A 17,442-nucleotide genomic window follows, 5' to 3' on the forward strand; every position below is an offset into this window, starting at 1 on the left:
TCTGCCAGGCCTGGGGAGTGGTCTTTGTTGGATCTGTGCAGATGCCTGATGGCAATGGATCCTGTCTCTCTCTAGACTGTGCGACCAGTTGTCCTCTGTGGTGTTGGCCGTCCCTGGTCAGAGTCACGATGTCCAGATGACTGGAAAAGTTCTAAATGCCATGTAGATGAGAAGTGGCATGTTTCTTTTGAAGGGGCAAGGTGTAGAGTGAGAGAGTGAGCTTAGACAAGGGTCCTACCCTGCCCCCAGTGGGTTTCCAGTGTGGTAATTGGGGTGATTAGGCAGCAAGGGCTTTGTAGCTGGAGGGTTAGAATTCTTATTTTCTCATTATTATTTCTACTGTGATTATTTTCACCAGGCCCACTCTGCTTCCCATTGAATCAATACTTTCCTTCAGTTCAGTTGCTCAGTCATGTCTGACTCTTTGCAACCCTATGGACTGTGGTACGCCAGGCTTCCCTGTCCATCATGAACTCCTGGAGTTTACTCAAACTCATATGCATTGAGTCGGTGATGCCATCCAACCATTTCATCCTCTGTTGTCCCCTTCTCCTCCTGCCTTCAATCATTCCCAGCCCTTAGTCTCCACTAAATGTCATCACCATTCAACTTTTAGGAAGTTGTTTGCATCTGGCTCCCTTCCATGGTGGTCTGCAGGGTCTCCCCGACTCCTATCCCTGCCTAAGAACTGTGTCTGCATGAAGGTTCTCACCCTCTCTTCCTGTCCCCTCCAGGAAGAAACCTCCCTGGAGTCTGATATCCCAGCTCCCCCGAGTTCCAGTGCTCCTGGAAGACCCCAGTTGTCACCAGGTTAGTGTCTCTGGAGGACCATCCCGGGATTGGGTGCAGGAGTGCTCCAGGCTGCCTTGCCATGGAGGGTTGCTCTCCCAGCCTGACAGAATCTGGTTTCTTGTTCTCCCAGCTTATGATCATGGGGCCCCAGAGCACCCCATCTCCTGTGTCACTCACCCACCCCAAACACAGGAAAACAGAAGTCCTTCCTACCTGCCTGCTCCAGAACATGCATGGAGCTTGGGTAAAGGCAGCTGCTTTCTGGCAGGCTGTGAGCATCCCAACTCAATCAGTCATTAAGTCGTAGGACCTTATCCCAGGAGGAAAGGTTCAACTAATTGAACCTGTTGACTTCAGAGCGGGGTGGAGTGGTTCTTTTCAAACGACTGAGGAGCTCTATCTAGAAAAGAAACTGCAGAGCCCTGGAGGATGGACAAAGGACCACGGGGCAGACATGAAAGGGAAACTCTCCTGATATGTGGAGATGGCTGCCCCGGGAAGTCATGGACTTTTGGTCACTAATGCGGGTTAAGCAGATCCTGAGTAAGTGCTTGGTAGAGATGCATTGAATAGGTGGTTTGTCCAGATCCTAGATCAATGACTGTCATGCCCACCTGATCATCAGAATCACTTGGGATGCTCCCCACCCCTATTTTTACTTTGAAAATATCAAACCTACAGAAAGGTTCAAAGTATGGTACAACATGAACACAAGAATATCTTTCACTTAAATTCAGTAATTGTTAACATTTTGCACCATGTACTTGGGCTGTTCCTCTTGTTAATGTAATTTTTTTTCTAGTTGCTGAACCACTTGAAACTAAGTTACAGACTCATGACACTTCACCCTGCACTTCAGCATCTGAATCCTAAGAACAAGGATGCTTTTCTGCACAAGCACAATATAATTGTTGTATCTAGGATAGTGTTAATATATTATATATTATTATATAATATAGATTATATAATTCATATTCAAATTTCTATTATCCCCCAATGTCCTTGACAGCTTTCTTGAATTTATATTTTCTGTCTAGGGGCCCATCAAGGATCACATATTAACCTAGGAAGATTTTAAGAATGTAGAATCAAAGGCCTTTGATTCTGATTTTTTAGGACTGGAATCAGGTTTAGAAACCTGTTTTTCTAGGGGAAAAAAAAAAAAATCCCAAGTGATTCTAATGATCAGCTGGGTTTGAGATCAGTGGTCTTTTTTGATTATGCACTGCTGTTTCCATGGTGAATATCTTTATACATACTTTTCTTATATAAATTATATGTGTTTAGTCACTCAGTCATGTTTGACTCTTTGCAATCCTATAGACTGTAGCCCACCAGGTTCCTCTGTTCATGGGATTCTCCAGGCAAGAATACTGGAGTGGGTAGCCATTCCCTTCTTGGGTTGGGAACCAATCCCAACCATAAGATTGAACCTAGGTCTCCTACATTGCAGGCAGATTCTTTACCATCTGAACCACTGGGGAAACCCCATAAATTATACATGTACTGCTATATTAATATATTTTATACATTAGAAAACATACAAAAGATAAAGGACAAATTAAAAATACGCAGTTATTTCTTCTTGTGGCCCCTGGCTCATCTCACACTCCCTGAATTTGTTTCGATGGAGCCCACTGCTTTAACTGACCTTTGGGAATCTTGCATGATACCACTACACCAGCAGCACTACTATTAACACTCCTTTGGGATCCCTCCCTAACCGCATGGGCTGGTGAAGATGTGATGGTCCTTTGTGAATTACCTATATGCTCCCTAGAAGCAGAGACCAGGTTCATTTTGTGTTCATGGCTTTGCCCTTCACATCTACCCAGTGATTTCCCCCACAGTTTATTAAGGTTAATAATCACCCCACAGGTTAAAGCGTATGAAGTTGGGCGCCTGGTTCTAAGCGGTTTTGTCTTGTGTATGGCAGGGGCTGAGAGTGTTCATTCATCATCTTCCTTTGTTTTACTCTCACCTTCTCCATTTAGGTCAGAAAGGAAAAGAAGAGCCCAAGGTAATCTTTTTTTTCCTTGTACTATTTCAAGTGGTAGAGAAAGAAAGAGCTTAGGTTGCCCACCTAACCATTTCCACGGGTGGTGTCCTTGGATTGTAGAAAGAGCCCCAAGGGAAGGGGTAGAAGAGTTGTTACCGTACATACAGGGACCAGGGACCCCTCTCCCCCACCGCATTTGACAATCTCCCCCTCTTCCATGCACACACTGCTTGCTGGCCCATGGCTGGTGGGCCAGGTATCACCCATAGAAATTTTTATCCAAGCATGAGTTGAGCTGGAGGACAGGACTCTGAAGGCCTTCTCACGTTAGTGTGAAACCAGGCACTTCTGAGCTTTTCCCCACCATGGGGGTACTTACTCCCTGGGATCCAGTATGTTGCTCGGAGGAAGCCTCAGGCACTCACAGATTCCTTCTGCTGGCTCTCCCAGCAGGAAATCAAGCTCAGTGTCCCCAAGTCCTACACACTCAAGGTGCATTACAAGTACACGGTGGTCATGGAGACTCAGTTCAGGCTCCCCTACAGCCAGGTCCGGGACATGGTGGCTAAGAAGCTGGATCTCCTGCCGGAACACACTAAGCTGAGGTGAGCTGCACATAGGGAGACGGAGGGTACAGCCGGGAGCCCGCTGTGGGCCAGAGGATGGGCCCGCCCTGCTGTTCTGACTTGCTTCTTCCTCATTACCTCTACCTAGCTACCGTCGTCAGGACAGCAATGAGCTGGTGCCCCTTTCAGAATTCAGCATGAAGGATGCCTGGGCCCAAGTGAAAAACTACTGCCTGACGCTGTGGTGTGAGAACACCGTGGTGAGTGCCCAAGGGCCTGTAAGGCTGGATTTCTAACAGGCCACTTCCTCCACAACACTTGAGCACTCACCCAGGGCCTGCTGGGAGCCTAGCCCTAGGTGTAGTGTTGGGAACATGGCAGGTAACAAGCCGCAGCTCTGGCACCCTCACCCGGGGTGCAGCCGAGAGAGGTTTTCCCATAAGAGCGGAGCAGGCCCAGGAGCCCACAGAAAGCTTCAGGTCCCTTCCATCTGCGGCCACACCTAAGGTTCAGGCTCGATCAAGCAAGGTTAGAATGAAGTCGCAGCTTGAGGCTGAGTTCACGGCCATTCTTCACCTTAAGTTTCCATGGGGAAGGACATTTGGGAGTGAAAAAAAAAATAGCGAGTGTTTCTTTCATGAAGACGACTTGGATAACAACTTTCCACTAACAGCAAACACCTACTGAGAACTTTCTGTGTACCGGACACTGTGCTAAGGGCACTCTGTGTATTAATTCTTACAACCTGCATAACTCTGTGAGGTATGTATTGTTATCCTGTTTTATAATGTAGGTAACAAGGCAAAGTGAGGTCCACCTGACGAACATTACTCAGAGCCTGCCTATACTCTTGAACAGGGCTCCCATCCGCTGTTAGGAGTCAGGCTGCACAGCAGGAGGTGAGAGGCCCATCAGCAAGTGAAGCTTCATCTGTGTTTACAGATGTTCCCCATCACTTACATTACTACTTGAGCTCTGAAAGTGACAGGGAAAGTCGTTCAGTCATGTCCAACTTGTTGCGACCCCATGGACTCTACAGTCCATGGAATTCTTCAGGCCAGAATGCTGGAGTGGGATCTTCTCCAGGGGAATCTTCCCAACTCAGGGGTCGAACCCAGGTCTCCCGCATTGGGGGCAGATTCTTTACCAGCTGAGCCATCAGGGAAGCCCACCTGAGCTCTACCTCCTGTCAGATGAGCGACAGCATTAGATTCTCGTAGAAGCTCGAACCCCACTGCAAACTGTGCCTGTGAAGGAACTAGGTTGTGTGCCCCTTACGATGATCATCCCCAAACCAGCCCCACCTTACCCAACTCCAGGTCTGTGTTAAAACCGTCACTTCCATGACACCGGTCCCTGGTGCCAAAAAAGGCTGGGAACTGCTGCTCTTGAACACCTCAGTGTACTGACAGTAAAAGGGCAGGTTATCCATAGGCCCTGGGGTCTAGAAGAGCTAAACTGACTTTCCAGTAAGAATGAGGGAGTCAGGAGCAAAGTTCGAGGCTAGAAGTAGCAGCTACACGTTAGTACTCTTTGGCTTTGTCCCTTAGTCTCCCTAGGAAACGTTGCCATTTCTTTTTGCTGTAGATGTTCATTTTCCCTCCCAACAATGGTCCTTGAAAATCATCCATCTGCTTTCTGTCAGCAAAGTTTTTTGTCTTTTATGTCATTTCAAATAAGTGGATGGTACAGTATATATATTAATAGTCCATTTCTTTTGAATGCTGAATGGTATTCCATTGTATGGATACCACAACTGGCTTATTCATTCAGCTGTTGGTGTGCATTTGGGTTGTTTCCAGCGTTTATCTAATGACATTAATTCTTCAACAAACATTTGCTGGGCACATGTCTCTAGATAGGTACTGGAAATATAAAAACTAGTAAGACACAGGCCTTTTTTCATGAGGGGAAGAGCAAGCAGATGACTACAAAGCGTGTGTGAAGTAAACTGATGGAGACACACAAGTGCTTTACTCTGTTATGTAAGCATTTACATAACATCGGGAGGGTATCTCACCCAAAAATGCTGGAGGGAAGTGGGACAAGTCTTCCTAGAGACTGAAATTGTCTTGAAGCTTATCCTGAAAATGGTGCGTAGTAATTAGCAAGGTGGAGGAGGTTAGGATGGATGTATTATATAGATGGAAAAAACAGGAGGGCAGACCACAAGAATCAGCACAGTGGGAAAAGGGGCTCAGTGTTGTTGGGCAGGGACAGCGGTGGGAAGTGTTGGAAAGACCACAGGACCAGAGAGAGGTAGCCTTGGACACTGCTGTGCTAGGTTGATATTGTGAGCAGGGAAGAAGATAAGTGAGGTCTTGCTCTGGATTGGTAATTTAAAGGGCATATGAGCGAGGCAGAGAAATCAGCTAGGCTGGCTGGTGGGCTTCCTCTGAGTAAACAGCTCCCGACCCACAATCGGGCGGCTGGGGAGTCCTGACACAGAGACCATGAGCCTGCAGTTCCCACTGCCCAAAGCTCTCGAGTGGGGTCCCGTTGACACTTCAGTTCCTCTTCTTACCTGCTTCCTGCTTTAGCCTTTGTCAACAGTGGCATCTGCAGTTTTATCTGCCTAGGGGGTATAAAATTGAATAGCTCCTAAGGGAATCCTTGGTCAGCTACTAGTTTTCAGCCACAAGTGGACTTTTGAGACCATAGAAATGACCACAGCAGGAAAGCTATTCCAGACATGTCGGCCATGGGCCCAGCGAGTCCTTCCTCCAAACCCTCATCCCCACAGCTGGGTAGTGGTTACTGCTCAGTTAGGGAAGTGTCTCCTTTGCATTCAAATCAAAGACAAATGTTTGATGGGGGAAAAAAAAATGGGAGGGGAAGAACTAAAGAGGATAGGTCTGGAGGAAGGCCCTGTAGTAAACCCCACAAAGTAAACTTAGGGGTTAGAGTTCAGAAAATTGTTTCAGGAAGTGCAGCCACTGGATCTGAGACCTCTGGCACCAACCAAGGTCCGTCTAGTCAAGGCTATGGTTTTTCCAGTGGTCGTGTATGGATATGAATTGGACTATAAAGAAAGCTGAGTGCCGAAGAATTGATGCTTTTGAACTGTGGTGCTGGAAAAGACTCTTGAGGGTCCCTTGGACTGCAAGGAGATCCAACCAGTCCATCCTAAAAGAGATCAGTCTTGGGTGTTCAATTGGAGGAACTGATGTTGAAGCTGAAACTCCAATACTTTGGCCACCTGATGTGAAGAGCTGACTCATTTGAAAAGAAAGACTGAGGGCAGGAGAAGGGGAAGACAGAGGATGCAATGGCTGGATGGCACCACCGACTCGATGGAAGGGTTTGGGTGGACTCTGGGAGTTGGTGACGGCCACGGAACCCTGGCGTGTGCGGTTCACGGGGCTGCAGCGTCGGCCACGGCTGAGCTGGCCTGGCTGGAAGGCCTAGGACCCAGGGGCGAGTGGGTGTCCACGTAAAGTGTCCCTTCAAAGTGTGAAAGGTCACTCCAGGTTTTCCAATAATCTGTTTTTGGACTAATCCCTTCAGTTCTGTCTTGAAAGGATTCCTATTAGTTCAGTTCTTTTTTTTTAGTTCAGTTCTAAATGTGAATTTGTTGTTCAGTCGTGTTCGACTCTGTGACCCCATGGACTGCAGCATGCCAGGCTTCCCTATCCTTTCCCATCTCCTGGAGTTTGCTCAGATTCATGTTCATCGAATTGGTGCTGCTATCTACGCATCTCATCCTCTGCTGCCCCCTTCTCCTGTTGCCTTCAATCTTTCCCAGCATCAGGGTCTTTTCCAATCAGTCAGCTGGTCATATCTGGTGGCCCAAGTATTGGAGCTTCAGCTTCAGCATTACTTCACTGCAAACGTTGATTTTGTTGTTTTAAATTATTTTTTGTTGTTTTGTTAATGATTGTTAACTCCCACAGGGAGTTCCTGATTAATTTGGGATGGTGCAGACAAGTTTGCCTTTCTGTAACAAGGTGCCCAGTGTTATGGGTACTGGGGAAAGGGTGTTGGATTTGGGAGTTAGGTTTGACTTTGGGTTCCTTTACTTACTTGTGATTCAATCTGTCTCTCCATCTAAGAAAAATTACCAGTTATACCTACCCTTTTTGCGATTAACATGTTTCAGTAGGATTTTAAGACGATCTACGGTCCTGTGTCCACCCATCCAGTGTTCATAAAGTATACACCAGGTCTATGTTTGGCACTGATCACAAACTTGGCTTTGAGTTTATATCCCAGGTGCTACACTGACATTTTGCTGATTGATTCCTTCAGTGATGTTCAATGTTCATGGCAGGAAGTTAGGAAAACTAATAGGCCCTTTACTATTTCAGGGTGACCAGGGCTTTCCAGATGAACCCGAAGAAAGCAAAAAATCTGATGCTAATAACCAGACAACAGAACCTGAGCTTAAGGAAGGGAGCAAAGTGGTTGCTCTCTTCAGTTATGAGGCTACCCAGCCAGAAGACCTGGAGTTCCTGGAAGGGGATGTAATCCTGGTGATATCAACGGGTAAGTGCTACTCCTGGAGTGCAGAAACGAATGCACACGTTAGCAGCAATAAATACAAGTACAGAGAGAAGAAAACATCAATCAGCCGCAAACTTTAGCCAATGGTTTCAATTTCCTTCCCAGTTCTTAGTGGGAGGGAACAAAACTGAGTGTGTTCACCTTTCCATCTGTTGCTCTCCTGGGCAGGGAAGCAACCAATGGCAGACTTGAGTCACACATTAAAGACTGTTTTGGAAGCCACGGGTTCTCACACTGGAGTTAATAGATTTGAAGAGGGCTTCAACCACTGTGTGTCTGCACCGAGCCACGTGATAGTGATGTTTTGCAAACTACAGGTCTTCGAATTGATGTACTTTTTGAAGATGAGGGAAGAAGGGCATACATTTTGCCTTAAAAACAACTATTCAGAATCGTGCTCTCTGCTACTTCCCAGGTTGTTATAAATCAAAAACAGTAAAAATTAAAATAAGTGGAGGGTCCTAATTTACTGCTTCTCAAACTTAAGTATGCTCATGCATCTTTTGTAATTTGTTAAAGATTCTGATTCAGGTCTGGGGTGGGGCCCACTAATCTGCATTTTTAACCAGCTTCCAGGCGATGCTGATCTACTGACCATACTGAGAAGCAGCATTCTATTAATAACTCATGGTTTGACACTCTTCTTTCTTTACCTGGTAACAAGAGTCATATCAAAAGTTTCATTCACATGGCCGAAATCTTGTACGTTAGCAATGCAAAACAGTGAAGACAGAACACCATTATCAATTGTAACAGAAAATTAACAGATTAAGAAATAAGCGGGAGATTTTCAAGTTAGTGGGGGTGAAGAGTGAGTATACCAGACTGCAGCAACAATATAAGAAGTGAAAAACAAACAGGGTGCATGGATGGTGCGTATATTCTAAAAGGGAGAATGGAAACTCAGTTATGAGAGTTGGATTTAACTCCCCAAGCCATTTTTTAAGTGTCAGTACCAAGCAACTGGCGAAATTTGTTTTTCAGGGGTGGGGATGAGATGAAGATGAACAAATGCTCTGAAAAGTCTTCTGAGTAGATATGGAGAGAAGGTGGTATACTCTTTACTGGGATTTGTATAGAAGTTTAAGTTGGTTTAATTCAGGAAGTATCTATGTAAGATTTTGAAACTTTCGTAACACATAGGGAAATAGAATTCAGCATAAACATTGTATAGGGCCGAGGGGTTGAGTTCAGTTGTATTCAAGTTATGAGATGGTTTTATTCCAAAAGTTTCTCAAATTTTAAATGTGAACCCTCTGGGGAACTTGTTAAAATGGATTCCGAATCAAGTTTGGGGTGGGACCTGAGATTTGGCATTTCTAACAAGCTCCCAGGATCCAGCACAACAAATGCTGATACTCGTATCATAGAAGAAAGAATCAAGACAAGAGTTTGCAATTGGAATTCCCTTGGGTGAACTCGGATGCCCAGCCACACTCCACACTAATGGACAGTTTCTGGGGACAGGATCCAAGTACCACATGGTGTTGCTATAATATCTGATGGAGACATGTTACATCCAAAGATGAGCCTCTGATCTAAACAGCTTCTATGGTCTGTTGGATAGGCTCTAGAATAGGTCACAGCTACCTAAGGTGTCTGATATTTAGTGGCAGAAATGACCCCGAACAAGCTATTAATCTCTTGTGTCTTCTCAGAACGTAGACTGAGTTACGTTCCCCTGGAATGTAGCTTTTAACCACAGAAAACTTAAAATGGGAATATTATCTATAACTGAGTTATGAAGTCTATGCACATACTTTATTAAAGTCTCAAAATAGGTGCTATGAAAACTCTTGTATTTTATAAACACGGACTGAACCCGTCATTAGCTCCAACTCTCAATTCTTCGATCATTCACTAGTGAACAATCATTATTTATCTATTTAACCAATGGCATATCCCTGTCCTGTAATCAAAACAAAGGTTCCCAACAAAGCTAAAACTCTATGTTAAAAAAAAAACAAACCACCTCATACATAAGGATTCATTGTTTAATTTCTTTCACTTTGGTAACTTTTTGAAGACTCTCATTTTTCTGCATTTTACTTCTCTGTGTCTAAAACAGAAACCAATCATGAGATAGCGCCTGTTTGCTCTTACCAGTCACTTTTCCAATGTTGACTTTTCCCTGTTGGCACAACTGGGGGTGAAGACAGACCGACCCAGTTCTGTGTGGACTACGTGGGTGAGGGACTTCTCCTATCCTCATTGTAGAAGTCAACGTATACTTTTCCTTTTATCAGTGAATGAAGAATGGCTGGAAGGGGAGTGCAAAGGGAAGGTTGGCATTTTCCCCAAAGCTTTTGTTGAACAACATCCAACTACAGACTTGGAAAGCACGCCCGGCAGAGTCTAGGATGTTTCACAACCTACAACGTTGAAGAAAAGGAAGTACTATTGCTTACAAGGTTTGGCATGCCTCTGCTATACATTTGAGAGACACCTCTGGAATTATTAATTCATCCATTAAAGTATTAATCCATCATCAAGTAATATTCATGAAATAAATATTAATTCATTTAACTCTTCCATTAAAACTTAACCTATTAGACAATGACGTGAGAACTTACAATGATTACCTTGAAGACAGGGAGGGGTGGTGGTCGGAAATGTCTGGAAGAGGGGGGTCTTCTAGGCTGCAGAAAATCTGTTTCTTGCTTGGAATGCTGGCTACCCAGGTGTGTTCGGTTTGTGAAAATTCACCGAGCTGTATACTTACTATTGGTACACTTCTCTCTATACGTGTTATGACTCAATAAAAAATGTACAAAAACAAGATACCCAGAGTGCAGGCCCAAGACCTGAGTATAAGTATCCCCACTCCTACACCGTTACTATCGCAAACTCCCAGGGACTGAGGTAACTTTACAGGTAGTTCAGAAGATGTGAGCATGCACGCCTGCACACACGAAACTAACATTTTGGGGACTGAAAGTCTCGCTGCTTAAACAGAACCTAGACTGAGTTATGTTCCCCTGGAATATAGCTTTTAATTTCACAGAAAATTAAAATACTGGAACTACATCCCTTGGTTTCTTCTCATGGAAGGCACCTGTTACAGAGCTCAATGGCGAGTCCACGCACTGACACTTGGGTGAAAAGCGGCCGCGCTCAGGAAGCCAGGCGCTTAGTGCTGTCCCTCTACATCTGCTTCTCAGGATTAACTTGGGTGAGTTTCCATAAATTCCAAAGGCCTGGCCTTAATTCCCCTTCCTCTTGCGGAATATTCTGTTAACAATTTTTCAAGTGTGTAGGTGCTTATGAAAAGCACATTTAGGAGACAAACCGTGGACTGAATCAACATCAGTGTGAAAATGCAGCTGGTGGCTGTGCACACACAGGTGAGGTGCAGTGTTGGCTCACGCACACAGTGAAGGCCAGCAGGCCACCGCTGGAAATCAGGGGACACAACTTGAAGAAAGACAACCCCAGAGCAGAGAACGCCAAATACTGTTGCTGCTCATCACACTGAGTTGACTTTACTGGGCCAGTAGGATACACGGTCTCTGAGCTGCCTTATTAAGGGTGATAGTAAGGATAAAAATGCTGAGTTGTTAATGCCTTTGCACAAGCCACTCTTTATTAGAACCCATCCCTTTTTGTAATCCTGCACATCGGTTTGAAATATTACTAAAAACAAAAATAACCCTGAAGCATATTCGATTTTTGACCTTCTTTCCCCTAGATGACTTGTGAGTAGTTTAAATTTGTTAAGTTGGATTTTCTTTCAGGATAGGAAAGAACAGTCTCTACACAGATCTGGTTGGAGAGAACATGGTTTAATTAAAGGCAAAGCTGATTTCAGCAGCTGCAGGTCTTGCACAGACAGACCAAAACAAATAAACAAAAACAAAAAGAAACACAAAAGAAAGTTTGCTACACAGAACCAGTTTCTGATGAAGATTCTCCTTTCCCTCCTCATTACTCCACACTGAGGATGATAAGGCGAGGAACCCCGCCCCAAGAGTCAAAAAACATTCCAAACACCAAATTCTCATGCAGAAATGGGGCTGCAGACGGGACGTGGGCACTGCGGGAGCGAGACGGCGAACCTGGTGGGCGTGTCGAGGGTGCAAGAGTTGGTGACAGTTCAAACACTGGAATGTTGCAGCTGCCTGAATGCAGAGCTCAAACACACAAAGTGGGTAAAGGCAGCAGGGAAGGAGGCTCGGGAGGGAGGGGATGGGAGGACGGTGGTCACGGAGGAGGGGCTGGAGAGAAGCACAAAGGGTTTCATATTGCCATTGGGTGGGGGACTGCACCCTTTCAGACCTTTCAAAAAAAAAAAAAACAAAAAACCCCAAACACCGTGTCAAACTAAAAGAGCAATGATGTAAGCATTCGGACTCCAACCACTCTCTTGGAAGAGCAATGAGCATGAATCTCACCCCCTTTCATTGCTGGGGTTGCCCAGACTCCAGTGACGACCGGGGCTCCTGGATGTGCTTTGCTCTGTAGCTGTTTTCCAGCTCTTGAGTCCCACGCTAGCTCCACACACTCACACGCACCGCCCCTCCCCTCCAGGGAGCAGACGGGCCAGTGTGCACACACACAAACACTCACACACACACACACGAGCGCGCGCGCGAAGGAGAGCCCTCCCAGAAAACAAACCCTACACTAGCACAGCAACTGGACATTTAGATTGTTTCCATAATTTCCCCTTAAAATATTACTTTGCCAGGAAATGACTATCAGAAATGCTGTCCTTCTGTTTCTACACAAGAAAAATCTTCAGTCCTCTTTCCTTCTAATAAATATCAGATAAAAAGTTTCTTTTCCTTTCTTCCGCCTTTTCCAGAATGGACTCCGTTGTGTTTTCCTTCTGTGCCTGATGCACACGTGTCTGTGTCGCCTTGAATTTCACTCTGAAAGTGGAGGCTGGGAGACCACAGCCGGGCAGGGGCCTGGCTGCTCAGTGGGCCATGCGCACGCCGCCACTTCCTTCCTCTTCAGACTGTCTTTTGGGCCCCAACTGCTGGCCCCCATGCTGTTGCTTGTTGGCGAGATGTTGTACACATTAGGAATAAAAACGATTACAGCACACAGCACAGGGTAGAAAGGGGGTGGAGGTAGGGACAGGAGGAGGTGGGTGGTAAGTAGGATGGGGGCACAAAAACCAACCAAACAAAAAGTAACCACACTGAAAGCTTCTACCTATTAAACTGTGTCAGGCCATGAATGGACTAGCCTGCCTGCTGTGGGACTGCCTGCGACACTACCGTAAGATGGACAGGAGTCACAAACGTTCCTTTAGAGCCCTACGGCAGTCCTCGGCTAGTCCAGCCCAGCACCACCAGCCATGCGGCATCCTCAGTGGGGGCTCGAGCACCTACAGAGTGGAGGGCATTTCCGGCTGGAGTCTCCAGGCTAGAGGAGGGCCCACCAGAACCTTCCGAGTCCAAGCAGAGGCCGCGTCCTCGCCCTCATGGACCGTTTCCACGGGCTGCAGAGGTCGGTTTCCCCATCCTGTCACCACCGACCTCTCACAGGAGCAGTGCACGGGGTTTTTCCTTGCTACACACTGACTAGAAGAAGCACATCTGTGTATGGAAGAATTCAGTGTGATATCTTACTACTGAGAGTAACAATAATAAAAGATGTTCAGGAGTAATTTCAACTACATTCTCAGTCAGCAAAGCAATCATTAATGGATTCCTATTTTATTCCCCAAAGAGGAAAAAAAAAGGACTGAGAAGTTCCCATTGGCTTCTCCCATCTGCCTTCCCTTCTCAGCTTTCACTTCCCATGTGGCTGGGGACATGCACGATGGAGAAGGTGAGAGGCGGTGATATCAGGTAACTGAGTGAGACAAACAGCAGTTCCTCTCCCCCTCCGGAAGGCCCCGGGGGGACGGAGAGTTCCTGATGGTTTTTTCTTTTTGTTGCACTGCGGACATTTCGTGCACACTCAGCGGGCTGGTGGAATACTTACACCCTCTCAACAGCGAGACACAGAAAAGAGGGCTGCCACCTGCAGGGGACTGCGTGGGTCAGTCCTGCAAACCCAGCATGCCATGGTTTATGGAGCCTTCATTCCCAGGGTGCCGCTCTGGCCTCAGTGTGGAGGGTTCATGGCGCCTTGGCCCCGCTGCTGTTTCTGCTTCTGCTGCATTAACAGCTGCTCCAAAGCGGAAGGTCCAGGATGCATCATGGAACTGGACCAGATAGACTGAAAAACAGCCCAGAGCTTGTCAGCAGAGGTCACATGCCTGGTTGTCTGAAAGGGATCTGATTTTCAATCCCAGCCAAACATAAAGGTGTATATGTCCCAAGATCCCCAAACCCTGAAAAAATCCAGCTATTACAAGGAGTTGTTGTAAGACCAGGTCCTTCAAGACTGGTTAGTTAGTTCTCATTAAGATCATTTTAAACCAGAAAAGGTGAAAGTATGTTTTCTATAAAGTCTTTTTACTAAAACTCAGCTCCATGTGAGAACAGACACTGACTAGAAAGGTTTTAGGCCGGCAAAACATTTATGAAATTAGATATCCTTCTTTTACTTGTTCAGAAAAGGAGTAAAGAAAATATTTCAAGATGAGTCAGAATTTTCTTAATCTTAGAATCCAACTAAAACCTTCATGTCTGTCCCCCTGAGGATACTGGTTTATCACTAGTGAATTCAAAAATTCAAAAAAAAAAAAAAATCCTTTTAAAGAATCTTATAATGCAGACCATGCTTCTAAGACTTTGCCAGATATATAGTATGAATCAAATAATCCTAAGGGCCTTAGGAATAAGACTAGCTATTTATGTGACTGAAAGCAGAGATATCTCGAATGGTTCTTGTTCCTGATCCACTCACCTTTAGGCTTTCCATGAGGACAGCAGAGGAATCCTCCATGGATGGGCCATGGCCTGTCCAGGAGCCACTTGGAGTGCTGGCCTGATGCCAACTGCTCTCAGAGGATGATGTTGCTGAGAGATAATCGATGCCAAACCCACCCATGGCTAGGAATGAAGAGAAAAGAATAATTCAAGAAGATGTTCTTTCACTGCCAAAGGTCCAGGAAGGACACAGAGTAAGTTAGTTCACTTCTGCTAAGCAATGAAGACTGGATCTCACCTGGCTTATCAGTTTTCCACCGGTCTGCAGTTCTCCTATCCCTGTTATCTGGAGTCCCAATGGGTCCAAAATTGGAGAATGGGACAGAATTGTGGTTGTGTGTTGGAGGGGAGCTTGGCAGGCTGCTTGGGTTGGAGGAATGAGGAGATTGGCTGGCTGGTGTTGAATGATCTATTGAATAACAGCAACGCAGGACATTAAATAGAGATGTTTCACAAACATACCAAGAATGAAAGTTTCCAGTAGATTTGATCACTTAAATTCTCTTAAAAATAACCACAGGGTTTCAGGAGAAAGGCAAAATAAAGGCCCCCAGAGGGACCCTGCCAGATGTACTAGTCTGTCTTACTGTACATGTCCAAGACACGTTCCTTACCTTAAAAATAAAAATGTACACAGTTTTGTCAAACGTATGCACTGTTTTGGTGTGCCTGTTTCAGATAAGTATATACTGGTCTTCTCTATCAGAGCAGAATTGCCTAACCGTAAGAATTTTCCTGCAAAGAATGAATATCTACAAATAAAACTAAAAAACAGCTGCAAACCTTAAGATAAAACTCATATTTTTCTCCCTTACAACTGTGCTCATTACTGAGAATGTAAAACAGCTTTTTTTAATGGCATTTATTATGTGAACCAGCTCACCAGGCTTTTTTACACCCCATTTTCCTTCAGAAGTTACTTTAAAAACAAATACAAACGACAACAACAATAAAAATCATAGTAACAGACAAAAACCACCAAATACATAAAACTATCAAACCACACTATCTTTTGAGTGTACGGCTAATAATGCAAAGTCTATAATGTAAAGACTAGTCGATACCTGAACTGGCAGGAAGAGATGGAGACCATGGAGTCCCTTCAAAAAGCGAATACAGTGATGTTTCCTGGGGAGCCATTGAGGGATTAAGTTCTGCTTTGGAGCTGGTTGTCAGGTTCTTCCCGTATACCTCATTGAACACACTGTTATTTGGGTATCGTTCCTGAAAGACAATGACCACCAAGTGAACAGACTCACTCTAATGAAAGAAAATGTAGTGTTCATGCACGTGGATGCTTGATGGATCTTAAGACTTTCTTTGCAAGACAAACTTTTGAAGTTTGTCTATGTTTCTTTCAGTTTTCCTGTTTTTATTCATTTGCTTTTTACTTTCCCTCACCCTTTATCCTGCTCTATGTAAACCGCCCAGGTTAAAAAGTACGAATAATTTACTTGGCTGAACAAGAGAGCCCCAAAGATTTTATTATTAATGAGAAGTTAAACAATTCAAACTTACAAAAGTCTCCAGTATACCCTAATCAAAGCGGGGCAGGGGGCGGGGTGAGGGGGAGGTGGAGGTAGTAAAATCAGATACCTGGAAAACACCAATATATGGAAGAGAAAGGAAAGAGAAAAACAGATGTATTGAGATAGACTGGAAAAGAAAACGCTAGCCCACAGCAGGATGCCTCACTGTTTACGCACCTGATTGAGGGAGAATCCGGTGAGGGACAGGAAAGAGGATGAATGTGACATGAGCTCTGAGGGCTTCTCCAGTAAGGATTTCTTCATAGTCCCAGAGGGAAAACAAAAGATAGTTAAATTATGCTTTCCATTTTCTTAGTACTAATTTAAAAATACCATACAAGCAAAATAAAAGACCACAATTTAAGAATATCTGTATTCACCTCTCTTGTACAAATTAAAGCTTAGAAAGTATCAATTCAATTTGGATTAATTTTTATTAATACCATGGTCCCACTAAGGGCCAGTCGTCACAGGTGAGTCAGACAGAACCCTCCTGATCAGTGCTTCTAACTTAAGCACAGAAATCCTGGCAGGGACCCCGGAAACTGGCAGTACTGAGTATTCACTGGGTAAGAACCTCAGGAATCCCTGTCACTAGCTGCATTTAAAATACTCTCAAAACAAGACACTGAGCTGATCAAACACTGTTTTCTTCCTAATTTGTTGCCCCCTTGCTAGAATCTTAAAAAATGGACATTAATGACTTTAAAAAAGCCTTTAGATCCATTTGACAACTGGTTTTGTTAGCATGGTTCCTAAGCAACTCTATCTGTGGTATGTATTCAAACACTTGCTAAAGTCAAGTTTACATTTATTGGTCCTTAAGAAACTCACTGATTAAAAAAAAAAAAAAAGCTGAATCTCTGATGCTCACTATCACTGAACTGTTGGTCAACAAAGCATTTATTAAACACTTGCTACATGCAAGGCACTGTCACACACATGACATCATTAATGATGTTAAATACAGGAAGGGCTATAGTTAAGGTTGTTTTTTTTTTAACATGACAAAACCCCACTAAAAGCACCCCCCTCCTTGTTTCATCATTAGGGTCATTTCCAGCGGAGAAGGTAAGCACAACAAGAATTAAGGGATTAGGAAACAAGTGAACAGAAAGGCGCTCTGCCCCTAGGCCCTTAAGCCACCCAGCAAAAAAAAAAAAAAAACACAAAAACAGCAAGAAAGGCAAACAGGTAGAATCAGCAGTTTAGTAGCTGGGCTC

General features: G+C 44.7%; 2 protein-coding genes across 10 annotated transcripts in view; one reads left to right on the forward strand and one right to left on the reverse strand.

Moving 5' to 3' along the window:
* Positions 1–10,639, forward strand: part of NCF2 (neutrophil cytosolic factor 2) — a 33,737-nt gene extending 23,098 nt beyond the window's left edge. Inside the window, exons 10-15 of one of the 2 annotated variants that reach the window (XM_010853098.1) lie at positions 735–810; positions 2,787–2,812; positions 3,242–3,396; positions 3,506–3,617; positions 7,665–7,842; positions 10,107–10,639. In XM_010853098.1, coding sequence (XP_010851400.1) covers positions 735–810; positions 2,787–2,812; positions 3,242–3,396; positions 3,506–3,617; positions 7,665–7,842; positions 10,107–10,219 — 660 coding nt within the window. In that variant the 3' untranslated portion in view covers positions 10,220–10,639. The remainder of the gene's footprint in view (positions 1–734; positions 811–2,786; positions 2,813–3,241; positions 3,397–3,505; positions 3,618–7,664; positions 7,843–10,106) is intronic. The other variant, XM_010853099.1, reaches the window with a different exon arrangement.
* A 982-nt stretch (positions 10,640–11,621) lies between these two features.
* Positions 11,622–17,442, reverse strand: part of SMG7 (SMG7 nonsense mediated mRNA decay factor) — an 86,344-nt gene continuing 80,523 nt past the window's right edge. For all 8 annotated transcript variants that reach the window (XM_010853108.1, XM_010853103.1, XM_010853102.1 and 5 more), the window contains 5 exons: positions 16,397–16,477; positions 15,755–15,914; positions 14,929–15,099; positions 14,668–14,813; positions 11,622–14,034 (listed from right to left, as the gene is read on the reverse strand). In XM_010853108.1, the coding sequence (XP_010851410.1) occupies positions 13,921–14,034; positions 14,668–14,813; positions 14,929–15,099; positions 15,755–15,914; positions 16,397–16,477 (672 nt within the window). In that variant the 3' untranslated portion in view covers positions 11,622–13,920. The remainder of the gene's footprint in view (positions 14,035–14,667; positions 14,814–14,928; positions 15,100–15,754; positions 15,915–16,396; positions 16,478–17,442) is intronic.

The sequence above is a fragment of the Bison bison genome, unplaced genomic scaffold (genome assembly GCF_000754665.1).
Source record: "Bison bison bison isolate TAMUID 2011002044 unplaced genomic scaffold, Bison_UMD1.0 scf7180017864322, whole genome shotgun sequence".
Classification (NCBI taxonomy): Eukaryota; Metazoa; Chordata; class Mammalia; order Artiodactyla; family Bovidae; genus Bison; species Bison bison.